Raw genomic sequence first — 16102 nt, 5'->3', positions numbered from 1 at the left:
TTACTTGAAATGTATCCTGAACTGGTACTCGAATTTTCACTCAAACTCGAAGTTTAAATGGAAGAGTAACTCGAAGTATAACTTCAAGTTCATCTCGAACTAAAACTATAACTTCAACTCGAATTCTAACTCAATAGTAAGCCTCACTAGTAGTAAACAAGATTAATGCAATTTACCACCTCGCAACTCCTAGAATTTCTGTTCCAAATATAATACACGGAAAGAGTTTTAAATACCGCAAAAAGAACTGATCGGATTAAGTTTTGTTCATGTATGATAAAACATGAAGTGTGAATGTACATCCAGTTGCAAGTTAAATGCATGTTCAGGGTGAGAACTTGTTAGTATGAGATTTGATTATAGATATAAAAAAGAAGACGTGGTATGAGTGCCAATGAGTCAACTATCTATCAAAATCACAATGTGTAAAAAGTAAACAATTATAGGTCAAAGTACGGCCATCAACACTGAGCCTTGGCTCACACTGAACAGCAAGCTATAAAGGGCCACAAAATGACTAGTGTAAAACAATTCAAACAGGAAAACCAACGGTCTAATCTATATAAAAAACGAGAAACACTTATGAACCACACCAACAAACGACAACCACTGAACAATGAATGAGTGGACATTTTTTTTTTAGGGTACAACTATATGCCCCGAAAATCTTTAATCGACATTTCATCTTTTCAGTTTATTTAAAATGTTGACTTGCAGGGAAAAAAATGAATCCGTTAACACAGGGGGAAATTAAAAGCATATTTTTGAGATATGTAAACTGCAGTAAATGTCCAAATTTTTACCATAACCTTTCACGAAGGTTTTAGAAAGTAATAGATGTCTAAACACGAGGCTCATTGGAGCTTAAAATTGCCCACCTGTATCCAAACATTATCTGTTAAAAAGAATAACCCCAATAAGGGATGAATTTAAAATTTCAGTCATTTGGCTTTATTGCAGATCTGACTTTGCTGAATACTTTTGCTGATTACAATTTCTCTTTATCTATTATAATATTCAAGACAACCAAAACTGAAATTTTCCTATAATATACAATTCCTGGACAGTAACCAAACATTGGGTTGTCCAAATGTCCACAAAATTTCAAGGCAGTGCTTAAGATTTTGTGATATAAGCCAAAAACTGCATTTCCCCCATGTTTAATTGTTTGAAACGGAAGCCATGGATCAAATCCCCGGATACAATTTATAAAATAAAAACCCTATGAAACATATCGGTAAAGTTTTTTTTTGTAGTCTAGAGGTGATGTTTCAAAAGTATACAACGGACAAGAAATTGTTAAAAATTGTCTCTAAAGGGCAATAACTCATTTAAGGTCAACTGACCATTTGGTCATTTTTACTTGTTTGTAGATTTTGTTTTGCTGGATATTTTTTGCCATAAACACCTTTTCTCTATCTAAAAAGATATTGAAGATAATATCTAAAAACTGTGATATTTCCTTAACAATTCCGAGACAGTATTCTTACAAAGGGTTGTTTAATAGGTCTGAAAATATCGTATACGATATCTCTACCTGTTAATCACTTTAACCCATGTCAATTTTGCTCTCACTACTTTATTGTTTGAGATATAAGCCGAAAACTGCATTTCACCCCTTTGTTCAAGTTTCAGCAAAGCCAGCCTTTTTTCTTGGTGGATCAAGTCCATGGATGCAATTTATAAACTAGACACTCTCAGGAACATCTAGTAAAAGTTAAATGTTTTCAGAGTAGAAGATTTAAAAAAAATTACCACGAAGGACGTCAAGTAATGACATAGCCTCACATGGCCCTATGGGCTAAACAAATATTTCAGACAGTATGTTTTAGCTGCAAAAAAAAGTACTATCTTTTCGATCTAGACTAGTATTTTAGATATATCAAATTTCAGAATCATTTGATTACTACTGACTAGTTTTCAGTAACTAGCAATCGGTACTTCATCTTTTTGATCGTTGTCTTTTTATGTCTTGTGTCCCCGCAATGTGATGTGTTAAGACATATTCAATTTATCTTTAATAATCTATTCTTATGTTGAACTGTTTTGCAACTATCCTATGTCAGGGACCTTAACTACAATCTACAAACTATGTCAGGAGCCTCTAATAATTCATTATTTATTGTTGTTTTCTGTCAATCATATATATTTGATTTTCGTGTATTGCTTCCTACATATGGAATTAGTCCATTGATTTTCTGGTATGAATGTTTTCATTAATGTCAAGTCGGGGCATTCTCATAAATTACTATAATCGGAGTACAGTATGTGATCGTTGAAAATGGTCTTACATTGACCTATACAAACCCGCAAAAGTCCATGATTGGAAAATAAAGAATTTCTATTTCTAGTTCTATTCAATATATATAGTTGCTTACATGTATGTCATATACAGTTTTCTCATATGTAACCATACATGTACCATATCATTCTTCTTGTTTTATATGTTAACGGTTGCATGATTGAAAACTGTAGTAGCTTGCTTGCACTTTTTCAAGACTAGTAAAATTTGTTCAACCGCAAAAGAACATTCAAATTCATAAGTCTAAGATAAACTGGCAAGGCCATGGCTAAAAAAAAAAGACAAACAATAGTATACAAAACACAACAAAGAACACTATGATTATCTAAATATTGTTTTACATTTCACAGTGGTGTCATACTTCAACTTTGTTTAAACCTGTTTAATAACTTTTGACCTTAATTATTTATCACTTATAATTTTAATTAACTTTGTATTTGCATTCAGGTATCACAGATTAAGTTCATTCGTTCATTGTGTGTTAATTTACGTTTCTTGATTGAGTTAAGCCTTCCAATTGATATTTCATAGTGTGTCGTTCTATGTTGTGATGTTATACTATTGTTTCAGAAAAGGGAGAATGTTTGGTACCATTAAAACGTTTAATCCCGCTGCAAATGTTTGCACCTATCCTAAGTCAGGAATCTGATGAACAGTAGTTGTCGTCTGTTTATGTAGTTCATACGTGTTTCTCGTTTCTCGTTTTTATATAGATTAGACCGTTGGTTTTCCCGTTTGAATGGTTTAACACTAGTAATTTTTTGGGGCCCTTCATAGCTTGCTGTTCGGTGTGAGCCAATGCTCCGTGTTGAAGGCCGTACCTTGATCTATAATGGTTTACTATAATTATAAATTGTTACTTGGATGGAGAGTTGTCTCATTGGCACTCATACCACATCTTCCTAAATCTAAAGACTGAGCAACAGGAACCCAACCAAAAACTGGAGGTGATCTTAGGTGCTCCAGAAGGGTAAGTAGATCCTGCTTCACATTTGGCACCTTTCGTGTTGCTCATGTTAGTACAAACCCGGTAATAAGTCTAATTCGGTAGGTCACATTCAGGGAAAAGGGGACGGGATTGCAGTTCTGACATAACCGCTATAGTCTGTGAAACGGATAATCCATAACGGTCAACCAACTCGTGATGGCGTCCGTAAAATTTACGAATGATAATTTCAACTTCACCACTTGTACCTCAGGAATAGATTACCTTAGCTGTATTTGGCAAAATTTTTAGGAATTTTTGGTCCTCATTGTTCTTAACTTCGTACTTTTTTTGGCCTTTTTAACTTTTTTTGATTCGAGCGTCACTGATGAGTCTTTTGTAGACGAAACGCGCGTCTGGCGCAGATACAAAGTTCCAATCCTGGTATCTATGATAAGTTTATTTGGTTTTATAGCAACCCTCTATCAAGGATATTATGATAGGAAATACAAGCCCTGGAATATCGTACATGTATCAACTGGGAGATATATAGTCTGTATGCAAGCGGTGCTGGAATTTTGCTACATAGAAAAAGAAAGTTCACAATTGGGAAGCTGAAAACATCTCTTTTTGTCGTAATGTTTTGTTTATAATCGACCCTCATTGTCAATTTCTAGAAGTAAGTCAAAATATGAGGCAAACCTAACCGTATCTGTTGTATCCTTTATCTCCAGTTCGATGGGGTAGATGCGTCCAACATAGTCACCAAGGTTTGAATTATCTAGTGAGAGAACATCATATATATAGCTGAAAGTTAAAGGATACTGCTAACTTCTGTTCTTTCTTCCTAAAAAGTTCCTGTAAGAAGTCAGCCTCATATGAATAAAGGAACAAGTTGGTGAGACGCGGGGCACAGTTGGTTTCCATGGGGATGCCGATTTTTTGTTAAAAAAACACATCCTCCAAACGTAACAAATATGTTGTCAATCAAGAAATCAAGCATCTTGATAATGTCAGTTTCAGAGAATGTTTTGTTGGAATCAGAGTGATTTTGTACAAAGTAAGATTTGTCCCTCACTAAGACAAGATACTTGTATCTACGTTGGCCATTCTTTTTTTTATGAAATAAAGCAGGACCAACTCTTTCAATTTGTCTTTTAGTTTGGAATGTGGAATACTTTTGTTAAGTGTAGAAAATCAAAGTTGTAATACTATTGCAAGATGTAAAAAGTCTTAGATTGTATGTACTAGTACTCTTAAAGACATTTGGAATTTTTTAGTATCCACATCTGATTCACGTCACCTCTAGAATAGGTAGTTTCACTATAACTTTGAAGTCCGGCTTTGATTGCTGATAACATTGATGTTAATAATTTAGAAAGAGGTTTCGTGGAGAACTTGGACCAACAATATAACGTTGTGTGAAGGAAACTTATGTGGTTTATGTATCAAATACACATGATAAAGTGATAGAAGATCCAGTTCTTCATTGTTGGTTGAAATTCCAAAGGAACATAGAACAGAATTATGATTATCCATGGTTTCTTCAGGATTTCTAAAGATATATACATAAGCTCGGATTCAAATGACCGCGTTTGCTTTGTTTGATAGGAAACATACCATTTATACATGTTATATATATATGATAGTTTTTTTAATATCATAACTTTAATTTTGTGTTTAATTTATTACTTTTTACAAGATGTTCCGCCAACCTTACATAGTCGATATTCTGTTGGACCGTTTTTGTTTGTCAATGTGTGTTTTGTGTCTAGTAAGTGGATGTGATTTGCCGTTTTTTTAAGAGTATATTCCTATGGAAGGCTGTTGACAACTCCACCGTTTTAGGTTGGGGGTTGGCAGTTGTTGAGGACTCGGACAAATGTTCAACCCTGACACACACTATACATATATGTTTCTTCCGTATACTCGGAGCAAAGAAGTCAGCAGTTTTTTGTTGTGTATTTTTCATGCATTAACCAGACCACAGAAAAGCATAAATTTTCTATAGGACGTAGATATCATAGTTGATCTTTTATCGCGGCATCTCTAGAATTTATATACATTTATAAGCACATCGGTGGCTTCTATTGCTTTCTGCTGACTATTGTTTCACTATTTTAAGTGCCCTGTTCACAATGAATCGAGAGAAATAATATTTTTAAAATTAGAAAGATGTATGCTTTATCAATTGAGCTTTAATTAGCAGGTTATGGTGACCTTATTTTTAATTTTTTGAGTCTGTACAATCTTATATCAAAATTACACAACGATTGAAAACATGCAATTAAAATCCAGAATTCTTAATTTCTCTCATTCCATTCGTGACCAGTCTTATCATATCACATGCATATTATATTTTCCCCTTTTTTGTATAACATGCATTCCTATTAGGGTATCGTCATTATCAAATGTTTTTTCTGTGTTTAAATGTCTTTATAGTGATGACGTCACTAAATCGTACTTTCATGTTAATTTGACCTGTTGATACAATTTTTAATGTATTTTTGTTATTTAATGTTTACTTATTTAGTGTTATATCTCGTCTCACAATTTTTAATATATACCACTGATAAGTGTTAGTATGACGATAAATTTTCACTTTTGTTCTCGTACTAGGATCACCGATTATTATTATTTTGTAAAAATTATTTCCGTTCTTCATGTATACCTTACAATAAAATTATTTTATTTGCCTGTGTACTTTATTTTTTTTGGCGGCATTTTGTCCAAGGTTATGGTTGTCTTTCTGATATTGTTCTACATCTAATCCCCTTGTTTTATTTTTTTTGTATTTACATTGTGTCATATATCAAATTTATTCGCTAAGTGTATGTTCACTTGTTTTTGTTAATAATTCTTTTGATTGAGTTAAGCCATTTCAATTGATATTTTATAGTGTATCTTTCTGTTTTGTGATGTTACACTATTGTTTCAGGTAGGGTGAAGGTTGGCGCCTATTAGACGTTTAAACCTGCTGCATTTGTTTGCACCTGTCCCAAGTCAGGAACCTGATATTCAGTGGTTGTCGTTTGTTGATGTGATTCATAAGTGTTTTTCGTTTCTCGTTTTGTATATAGATTAGACCGTTGGTCTTCCTGTTTAAAAGCTTTTACACTAGTCATTTTAGGGGCCCTTTATAGCTTGCTGTTCGGTATGAGCCAAGGCTCCGTGTTGAAGGCCGTACTTTGACCTATAATGGTTTACTTTTACAAATTGTGACTTGGATGGAGAGTTGTCTGATTGGCACTCATACCACATCTTCTTATATCTATATATGACGTCATTAATTTTGTTATTACTTGTGTCCAATCCCTTTTGCTACTTTTGCAGATAAGATATGTTTAAACAAATTAAATAAAACTATGGCTTTCTTTAAAGTATTATATTGGTTTTTTTCATTGTTTAATGCACTACTATTACTTACGATCATTGTCCCATATGCTATCGTACCCCATTATTTTCATATTAATGATAAAATTTTCAATAGCTATTTTTTTCATTATTTATAATTATTGTTAGCATTTTAAGGGAAGTTGGTTCCGTCCTCTGCTGTTGCATACCTGACAGTTGATTGTTTAATAGACAATTTTATATATATTTTTCGTCTGTTGTGTAGGTAAGGATTCGAACAAAAGTATCCACGTACATTACAGGCACTTGTTTCTATCATTAAAAAGGTCGACTAACAATAATTCTGACATTTTTAATTTCAATGAATACACTTTATACCCTTTCCATATCTTTTTAATATAGTGCTTCAACTATTTTAACTAACAGCTACAGATTTCGATAGTTTCAAATGCTCTCGTGGATAAAAACATCAAAAAAACTTTATGAATATTTCAACCGGAGTTATTATGATTGGACAAACAAGTACTCCCTGACAATACGCGGCCGTGACACCTTTAAGCTTCGTCTATGCGGTATGGTTTTTACTCAATGTTGAAGGCCGTATGGTGACCTTTAATTGTTAATTTCTGTGTCATTTTGTCTCTTGTGGAGAGTTGTCTCATTGGCAATCATACCAAATCTTCTTATTTTTATATCAACAGTATACATTTGGTATAAATGTGTTCATATATCATGAACAAATTGTATGGGTCCAGATATTTCTGATTGTAATGTTAAAATAACTTGATATACATATACATTGTTAGTACATAGCACGCTAAATGTCTGTTCATGTTTTTTTTTGTAGAATAACAGAAGTCAGTAAATTTAGGACGGTCGATCATCAATGACACGTGAACACAACTACAAACATTTCAGTATTGTCTTCATTTAGGCGATATCTATTTATTGTTTGGTAGAATAATGAAAAGTTCACTAAAATAGCATACATTTGACTTATACCATCGTCATGTTTGCATCACATATGCCTAGCATATTTTAGACATCAACGTTTATCATACAAACAAAAGTCTTTTCATCCCCTTCTAGTCTTATAATAGATAGCAAAGTGCAGTCAACACAATCAATTTCATTCAGCATCACGTACATACAGTGAAAATTTTATTTTATTTACTCGCAATGCTGCTTGGACTTTTAATTGAAACTTGAAATTTATTTTGGTCCGGAGAGTGATGCAAAATTGACTCTGTTATGGAAGATATTGCACGACTGACCGATGACTAGCTTATACCATGAATATCTTCTATGTTTGCATAATACATAAGATTGTCGATCAATACTTGGCCGAAAGGAGGTTTTGCGAAATTTTTCAAAGTTGCCCTTTCAAACGTGCTAAAGTTTATCTGCAGACTCAAATTTGCCCTGTCTATCAGGTCGGTAGCGAGATATGTTATGTGTGATTTGAATTGTCCATGATATAAATCCTTTTCTTGAAAACCCTTTCTTGTCTTAAGGCAACGATCGCTTTGCGACAGGTTTAACTACATGCAAATAGCGTTCACGATGCACACCCAATGCACCACTATCGCAAAGAATGATTGTTTTATGAAACGGATGTTTAGCATAACGGATGTTTTGCAAAGGTAATCTAACGATTGTTTTATGATACGACAGCCTGGTTTAGAGCAGAAGAACGAAAGAGTGAATCATCGGTGGCCACACAATACCAAACGAGATAAGAAAATTTCAAAACTCTGCCATTAATACCGAAGTCTGCAAACAATACTACAAACAAAGACATCTACTAGTAGATATATCATATGTAATTACTGTCAAATTTCCTATCAAGCGGCAGTTGCGTAATTATATGTGTATGTTGTAGATATTTGCTTGTTTTTTATTTATTCACAAATGTTGCACCTTGTATCGGATTGACTGAGACGCGTTAATGTAAAAACAATTGAGAATGAACTAAATCATGTTTATGTTTGGTTGTTTACCGTGCACCCATATCTTTTTATTTCATTTTACTAGCGGTTTTTTTCAAATATTGTTTCCAGGACAAACCATGTGATGTACCAGAAGATACTTCAACAGAATGTGAAACACCTCCAAGATTACAGAATCAGCCTAACAATCAAACTATTGAAGTTAATTTTGATGGAGTGACAATTCAAGTTACCTTGGAATATGTGAACGACCCTACGTTTGAAAGGTTTCAAGGCATTGTTGAGTATGACATGGAATCTAGTATTGAAATTAAAGTAAGGTTCGAAAAATTAAGTAGGCTTTTCATAACAGAAAAGCTTCACAGTTTGTTTTCATCACCATATCGCATTTGACTTCAGCGAACGATTAAATGAGACATAACTAAAATTTACTACTATGCTATCACTGATTATCCAATATAAAATGGTCAGCTTGATACAAGTATTTGAAATCATAGCTATATTGTCATAAAAGACAATGTTATTGGCCTAGTTTGATAATTAAATAGTAGCAAGTATATATTATAGTTAAATTTGTTCCAGATAATAAAAAATTGAAGAACTAAAAATCTTAATAAGGACAATAAGCATAAATATTTTCAAATAACTTAAGACTCATGACTTTGTTGCTGTGTGCTATTTTTGTTTTCGTTTGATGTTTTGTCATAAACGAGGTATTTAGTATACTTGTTTAAATTGTTTTACATTTTCTTATGCCTTTTATAGCTGACAATACAGTATGGATTTGATCATTGGTCAAGTTCGTACAATGACCTTTAGTTGCTTACATCCACGCTATTTGGGCCGTGGTATATTGTTGTCATGGACAATCATACAACAGCTCCTAATTTCAATACTATTAAACAAAAAAACTTAAACTAACGGAAAAAAAGTATTGCATAGTTTACCAACTTGCAAGAACATAAATTTATTATATATATGTTTTGTCATTTCTTAGAAAATAGTTTCTTACCAGGCATATCAAATATAATACCAAATACAAATACAAGTGTAATATTTACGAAGTTTTCTTATAGGGAAGAAATATATTAAATGTGGCACGCTATCACGATTATCATATAAATATTGGATTGGACGGATCGTGTCTCATATCGGATATAAATATGGAACTCATAACTTGCATACCACCAAAATCAGTACCTCGGACAAATAAAACTGATGTTACAACAGTTCATGTTATTGTAAGTAACGTATATTAATGTTTCTTTACATGACAATAAAATTAAGATGTGCAAAGTTTAATTCAAAACAATAGTATGTGTAAATTATCTTCTTTACAATTATTTGCTACATGTTTATATTTGCCTTATATTTTGGGGGGAAAAAGTTGTCGGGAATATGACAATTATCCCTTTAGACCATAAAGCAATCAACTTTAGTGCTTCCGATCCCCTTACCTGGGTTAACCATTTCCAGACACGTGCCTGTACCAAGTCAGGAATATGATAGTTGTTTTTCTCTCTTTCCGTTGGACATACTCGAGTATTGTAATCATACGCTTTGGAGTATCCATGTCCTAATCTAACAATTACAAAAGACAACTGCTTATTAATTATCTTAAACATAGCATAAGCGTATATCGTTTTTCAATGACAATGATACATAGTTGTATTGATAGATCGCTCTTGGATATCACTGTCAAATAGACATGAGAGTTAGAAACACATTATTTTCAAAATACTGTGCAAGTGATTCATCTTGGAATAAGGACTTATCGTATGTATTTTCACGAATTCTTTAACCCATATTATAATAAATATTCCTAAAAAGTTGTGTTATCCTAGCGTTAAAATTACATGAAAATAATATTGCAACGCTGTTCTTTTCTTAAAACTAGGTGAACGTTATTAGAATACATATATATATTGGTGACATACAGTACATAACAGAAACAAATACATTTGCCATAGTAGTTGGACTATTAGGCGCCGGATTAGTTGGATCTGTTATCATGGGCATGTCAGCTTTTTCAATTTTAAGGAGAAAGAAGACTAAGGCTGCCAATGAATTTAAAATGGAAATAAAGGCGAAGGAAGAGATAATACAAAAAGCTAGAAGAGATGGTAATAAGCTCAGATTTATCACTATTGATTTTAATTAAGGAACATCTTTTTTTTAAATTTGTCATTTACAATCAAAATGTCGTTAGAATGTAAAAAAGCTATATTTTTACAGTTGAAATAAAAGAGGAAACATATTAACAAATAATATTTCGACAGCAAATTTTGTTATATATACTTCTACGAAGCTCTCATTTAACATGTTCAACTTCTATAAAAGTTCGACTATATCGATTTCCTGTTGTCAATGTTTTTAATTAAGAAAGATGAACTAAAACCAAATGGGAACTGGCATACACATTATCTAAAGCTATGTAATACAGTTTTATTTTTTCGGTAATGTCAAAACCATCAACGTAAGACATCCAATTCAATGGTAGGAAATATGTTTATTCCTTCTCTCGGTATTGACGTTATTCTCGTAATATGCACTTATATGATAAATTGTCGCAAGGTTTCATTAACTAGTCAATATAACATGATAAAGCATATCTTTATTGTTAGCTATGAAAAAATCTAAAAACAGATATTCAATTAGAAGATGGAGTTTAGTCTAAAAACTCTTTTGATTTTGATTTTTAACATTTTGATTTTTAAAGTATTCAGGAGCCCTGAATATATGCCAACCTGTGTTCCTAAAGTGATTTTAACTCATCATAAAATACAAGGCTTATAGCTTGGTCCACCAGATGCGCGTCTACACAAGACTCACCAGTGGCATTCAAACCAAACAATTGGAAAAATAAGTAAAAACTGAAGTTGAACATTGAGAACAAAAAATTGTGTATCAGTTACTATTTCAATAAGTATTTTGTATCCGTATCGAAATATATATGTTATTCAAATTATTTTGTTTTATTCAAAATCAAACAAAGACATGTTTGATACAAGTATTGATAATCAGTTTGATATAGTAATTGAATTATCTTACCAAGTCCAATACCGGGGATAGACCTGTGTTGTTGTATGCAATTGATTGAGGTATCATGTATACTGAAACATAACTGTCATTCCTTTCGCTAAAGCAACGACAATTTTGACGAACATTTTCTTTGTACAATGAGTGTTGTAAAATTTCAAACTATCGATAAACAGAACGTGCCTTCACGGTATATTTAAAAAAAAAAGCTTACACTCTCAACAATACCAAGAATTGTTGGAATTATCTTATATGGAAAAAAAGCAGCATCCTACAAATTGGCCATTAACTTACTGTGGATTAAGTTTTTTTCATGTATTCCAATTTTCGTGGATTGAAAAAAAATATTGTTATTGATATTTAAATTCGTTGATTTGCAAACGTCTAAATACAAGCCTTCAGAAAATGTTGAACATTGAAATTAGACTTTACCAATACCTTCGAAATCAACGAAAGTTGGTATCCTACGAATACAAATAAATCCACAGTATCTATGAGAAAAGACACATGTGTCATCCAATAATTAGATTACAATACGGCAATTTGGGTTGCCTCCCCCATATCTAACTTGTTGAATACTGTTACAAAGAAGTTAATGTATGTTTTAGGTATGTCTGAAAGGCGAAGGAACGTAAGGTAAAATATTTTGCTATTTCCACAAATCAGTTAAACCATCTCACTGGATTGTGTCGTAATACATACATGACATAATTCATGATAAATTCTATAAAAAAAACTTGATGATTTACTCGGTGCATTCATCAACCCTTTTGCAAGAGTTTTTCTACAATAGACAAAAACAGCATATCATATGCACAAGGAAATCCTTTTCACATTATGAATATCTTAAGACAAAAATTTAAGTTGATACATGCAAGTTTATTTCTCGATTGATAATTTTACATGTGCGAAATTTCACATGAAAAATTTAAGACAATAACAGTATTCAATTACAGGGTTTTATTTTGAAAATGCAGTCAATCTTGTAAATCATTAATTTAAGGCAACAGAGTATATTATTCAATTATTATACGCGATACTGTATGAATAGATTGCAATATGGTGTACACACTAATAGCCATGCAATCAAATATAATCTCAAGCAAAGAAAACCAGATACCTAGTGGCCAAATTGTAAATACAGTTTTGAAAAAAAAAGGTTTCAAGGCTATGTAATGATTAAAAAGCTGATGTAAGTTTATTTTCATAGATAGAACTACAAAGCAAACAAACTTCAAATTGAGCATTCTTATTGTGTGTTAATTAATATTTTGCTTTACGACTTCTTGGGAATATTCTATACCTCGATTTCAAGGTATTGTAATCATACCCCAAAAAATGCTACACACTTATTATCACAATTATATCGATATCCTTGAACAATATATTTTCTCTAGTTATGCAAATATCATTGTCGTGAAATAGTAAACATTTCGACAGGTACATGTATATTACTTTCATTCATATTGTTCATATCGATCGAAATATCTCAGAGTAGTAAAGAATAGCTATATCAAATTGCATTATTATTATCACCATAATGGTATGAAGAAAGAAAAACTGAAAACAGGCCTGAGATAAAAAGATGTTGATCATGAAATAAGACATTTTGATTCATTTCAATTATAATATAGATGCAGAAGACAAAGACAGCAATCACACTCCTGAATTATTTTTTCATAGATATACTTCATTGATATGAATAAATAGTTCATATAATTAAGGTAGAATGTGTATTCTAACCATTTAAGGCTTCTCTTCTGCAGTGTTCCGTTGTGCCTTGTTATGTTAAATATTAAACTTAAGATTCATATCAAACAGGAACAGTATACAATAAGAGAGAGATTTATTCTCTAAAGAACAACCATAGATTTGTCTTTATCATTTACAAGTTATACGTACTGTCATAAAACAAAATTTGTGAGGCTAAGTTGATATGCTTTCAGTGAGTCGATAAATACGTATTGACCGATATGAAAAGGCTTTTATTTTTTTTTTTATTATTTCATCATATTATTCTAAACTGTAAGATATTTCAATTCAAATTCTAAACTATTTTGTGATAGTTAATTCTTTTCATTTCTTATAATACAAAAAATTCGGAACAAACGTTCTGTTTCCAATTTCTTGTGTTAATGCTGTTAACCAATGTGCACAATTTTGCTGCTCTGGTTTACCTAATTTTCATTTTAACCTCCAATCACATCCTAGCTAATTCAAAATTTATCTATAATCAATTTTGAAATAGATAAAAACAAATGTTATCATGATAAATATTATATATAGCCTCTTTAATCGACAGTATTTTTCAGCATTTTTGTACTGTGATTGTATACTTATGCAAATTATAACTGGTGTTGAATATATTTCTCAACATCAAACTGGAATATTTTTGTTGTATTTCTTAATTTAAAGAATTGTTATAATTATAATGAATATAACTATCATGATTACAACAAACTTACTGGAATACTAATTTATTGAAGTGTTGTTTTTTTGTCGCCGCATAAACTATTTCATTATGTTTGTTGTTTTTTCTATGTTATACATTTGTCATATTCATTACCATATCATAGTGACGATGACAAATGACAAACCTTAGTCAAGCACACCTTATTACCTGCATGCTTTTTAGTTACCGCCTACAAATCCTCCTTTCCTGTAATATCTTTTCATACCTGTATTCTGTATCTAGGCGTTGCAACTTACGAATGGCTTGTGCCATTTGCTATCAATTTTTAGGTCGGTTTTTCTATTTCTTAGCTTTAATGTTCGGTTGTGATATTTTAGTTGATGGCTGATTTCTTTAGATACTATTGTTCAATGGTATATATTTGTAACTACTATTGTATTTAATTTACAAAATACAGATCACTGGACACTTACGAATTAATAAAACAAACAATTATGATATTTCAAAACCCACGGGTTGACTGTGAAAGGATGGTAGAACTATGTGATTTATGAGACAGCACCTGACTTAGTTTTAGTTTTAATATAATTTCCAATTGAATCTTAACTTCTGCTAATCTTTTTTTTTTAGTAAATACAAGCTAATATTATGTTCTCTTGTTTCTTTTTAAGCATTGATCACACTTTTATCTAATACAGATATAAAGTGTGCTGGAGGTGAATGCATATTTCGTTAAATGCAACAGAGAATGTACATTTCTTTATCTTAAAAGTATAAAATTAATGTGAAAAATGAAAGATCATCTTAATTTCCTAAGAACTGAAACATATTGGTCATCTTTTAATTAAAACATCATTCCTTAAATATTATATCATGTACAAAATAATAGAATTTCGTTAAACGTGTAATTTTGTTTATATAATTCAGCATATTATTGTTTGTGTAAAGAAAAATCTATATTTTAACAGTTCAATTCATGTTTTAGAATTAAAAAAAGTACGCGTTCAAAGGAAAAAATTTAGATGTTCCAGTTTCTTTAGAAGATACACAATACCAAATCGAACCTAGAACCACAATTATGACTATATATGCATAAAAGCAACCACACATTAATCTCTATAACTACTTTTATTAATTATTATTATCATTATCTTTTGTCAGGGTTGAAGATGGAGATGAAGATACTGAGCCTGAAGAGTCAATATATGATGAAATAAATGCAGATGAGGAAAATAATACACCTGAAAACAGTTATCTTGACGTACATGGCGGATACGATGAACTAGGACAGCGACCACCAACAAATCCATATAATCAGCTTCAACATGAAAATCAAAATCAGGACACGATAAACAATGTAACAAATGCAGATGACGAATTGCAATGCAATACACGTAGAAATGATTATCTAAGCTTATTTAATGGATACGATGAACCAATATCACGAAACTATCCAGATAATCCTCTTCAACATGAAAGAGTTGACAATAACAATAGCATGACAAATCTCGATAACAGTATAACTGATTCATCTCTCAATGATTATATAAATCTCAGGAAGTACGATTAAAGCACTGCTTTGACGTCAGCTTATTCATTTGCTGTTGTTAATTTTTATAAAAAACAATGATTTCTTTAATCCGTCAATGAAATAAAGTCATCACCTTGTAGTCAAGTTTTCAATTTCATAAAGTTTTAATTGTGTCATCTAATGATATCTGTTCACAAGAAAGGCAAAAGATACCACACTTATAAGTAAAAAATAAACTGATAACGCCATGGCAAAAAAAAACGATCAAAAGACAAACAACTGCACACAAAACACAACATACAAAACCAAAATCTCAGTCTTTTGTTTTCTATTTTGTGTTTTGTGAACTGTTATTTGTCTGTTGATTCTTTTCTTTTTTAGACGTGGCGTTGTTAGTTAATTTCCGACTTATGAGTTTGGATGTCCCTTTGGTATCTTTCGCTTCTTTTTTTGTAAAACACAAAAGAAACACAGAAGCTAGATTGTTTCATTTCACATACAAGTATATTGATGATATTCTTTCTATTAGCAATCCAAACTTTTCTTATCGGGTCATGTTAATTCATCCTCCTGAACTGGAGATTAACGA

General features: G+C 31.6%; 1 protein-coding gene across 2 annotated transcripts in view; it reads left to right on the top strand.

Annotated features, from left to right (window-relative positions):
- The window catches only part of LOC127718317 (hepatocyte growth factor receptor-like), a 132076-nt gene extending 116424 nt beyond the window's left edge, over positions 1–15652 (top strand). Inside the window, exons 15-19 of one of the 2 annotated variants that reach the window (XM_052224310.1) lie at positions 8642–8845; positions 9607–9771; positions 10428–10653; positions 12178–12205; positions 15144–15652. In XM_052224310.1, coding sequence (XP_052080270.1) covers positions 8642–8845; positions 9607–9771; positions 10428–10653; positions 12178–12205; positions 15144–15552 — 1032 coding nt within the window. In that variant the 3' untranslated portion in view covers positions 15553–15652. The remainder of the gene's footprint in view (positions 1–8641; positions 8846–9606; positions 9772–10427; positions 10654–12177; positions 12206–15143) is intronic. The other variant, XM_052224317.1, reaches the window with a different exon arrangement.
- Positions 15653–16102: the final 450 nt, after the last annotated feature.

The sequence above is a fragment of the Mytilus californianus genome, unplaced genomic scaffold, assembly GCF_021869535.1.
Source record: "Mytilus californianus isolate M0D057914Y unplaced genomic scaffold, xbMytCali1.0.p SCAF_1, whole genome shotgun sequence".
NCBI classification, from domain to species: Eukaryota; Metazoa; Mollusca; class Bivalvia; order Mytilida; family Mytilidae; genus Mytilus; species Mytilus californianus.
The sequence above is the reverse complement of the archived record's forward strand: the minus strand, read 5'-3'. Positions and strand labels throughout refer to the sequence as shown.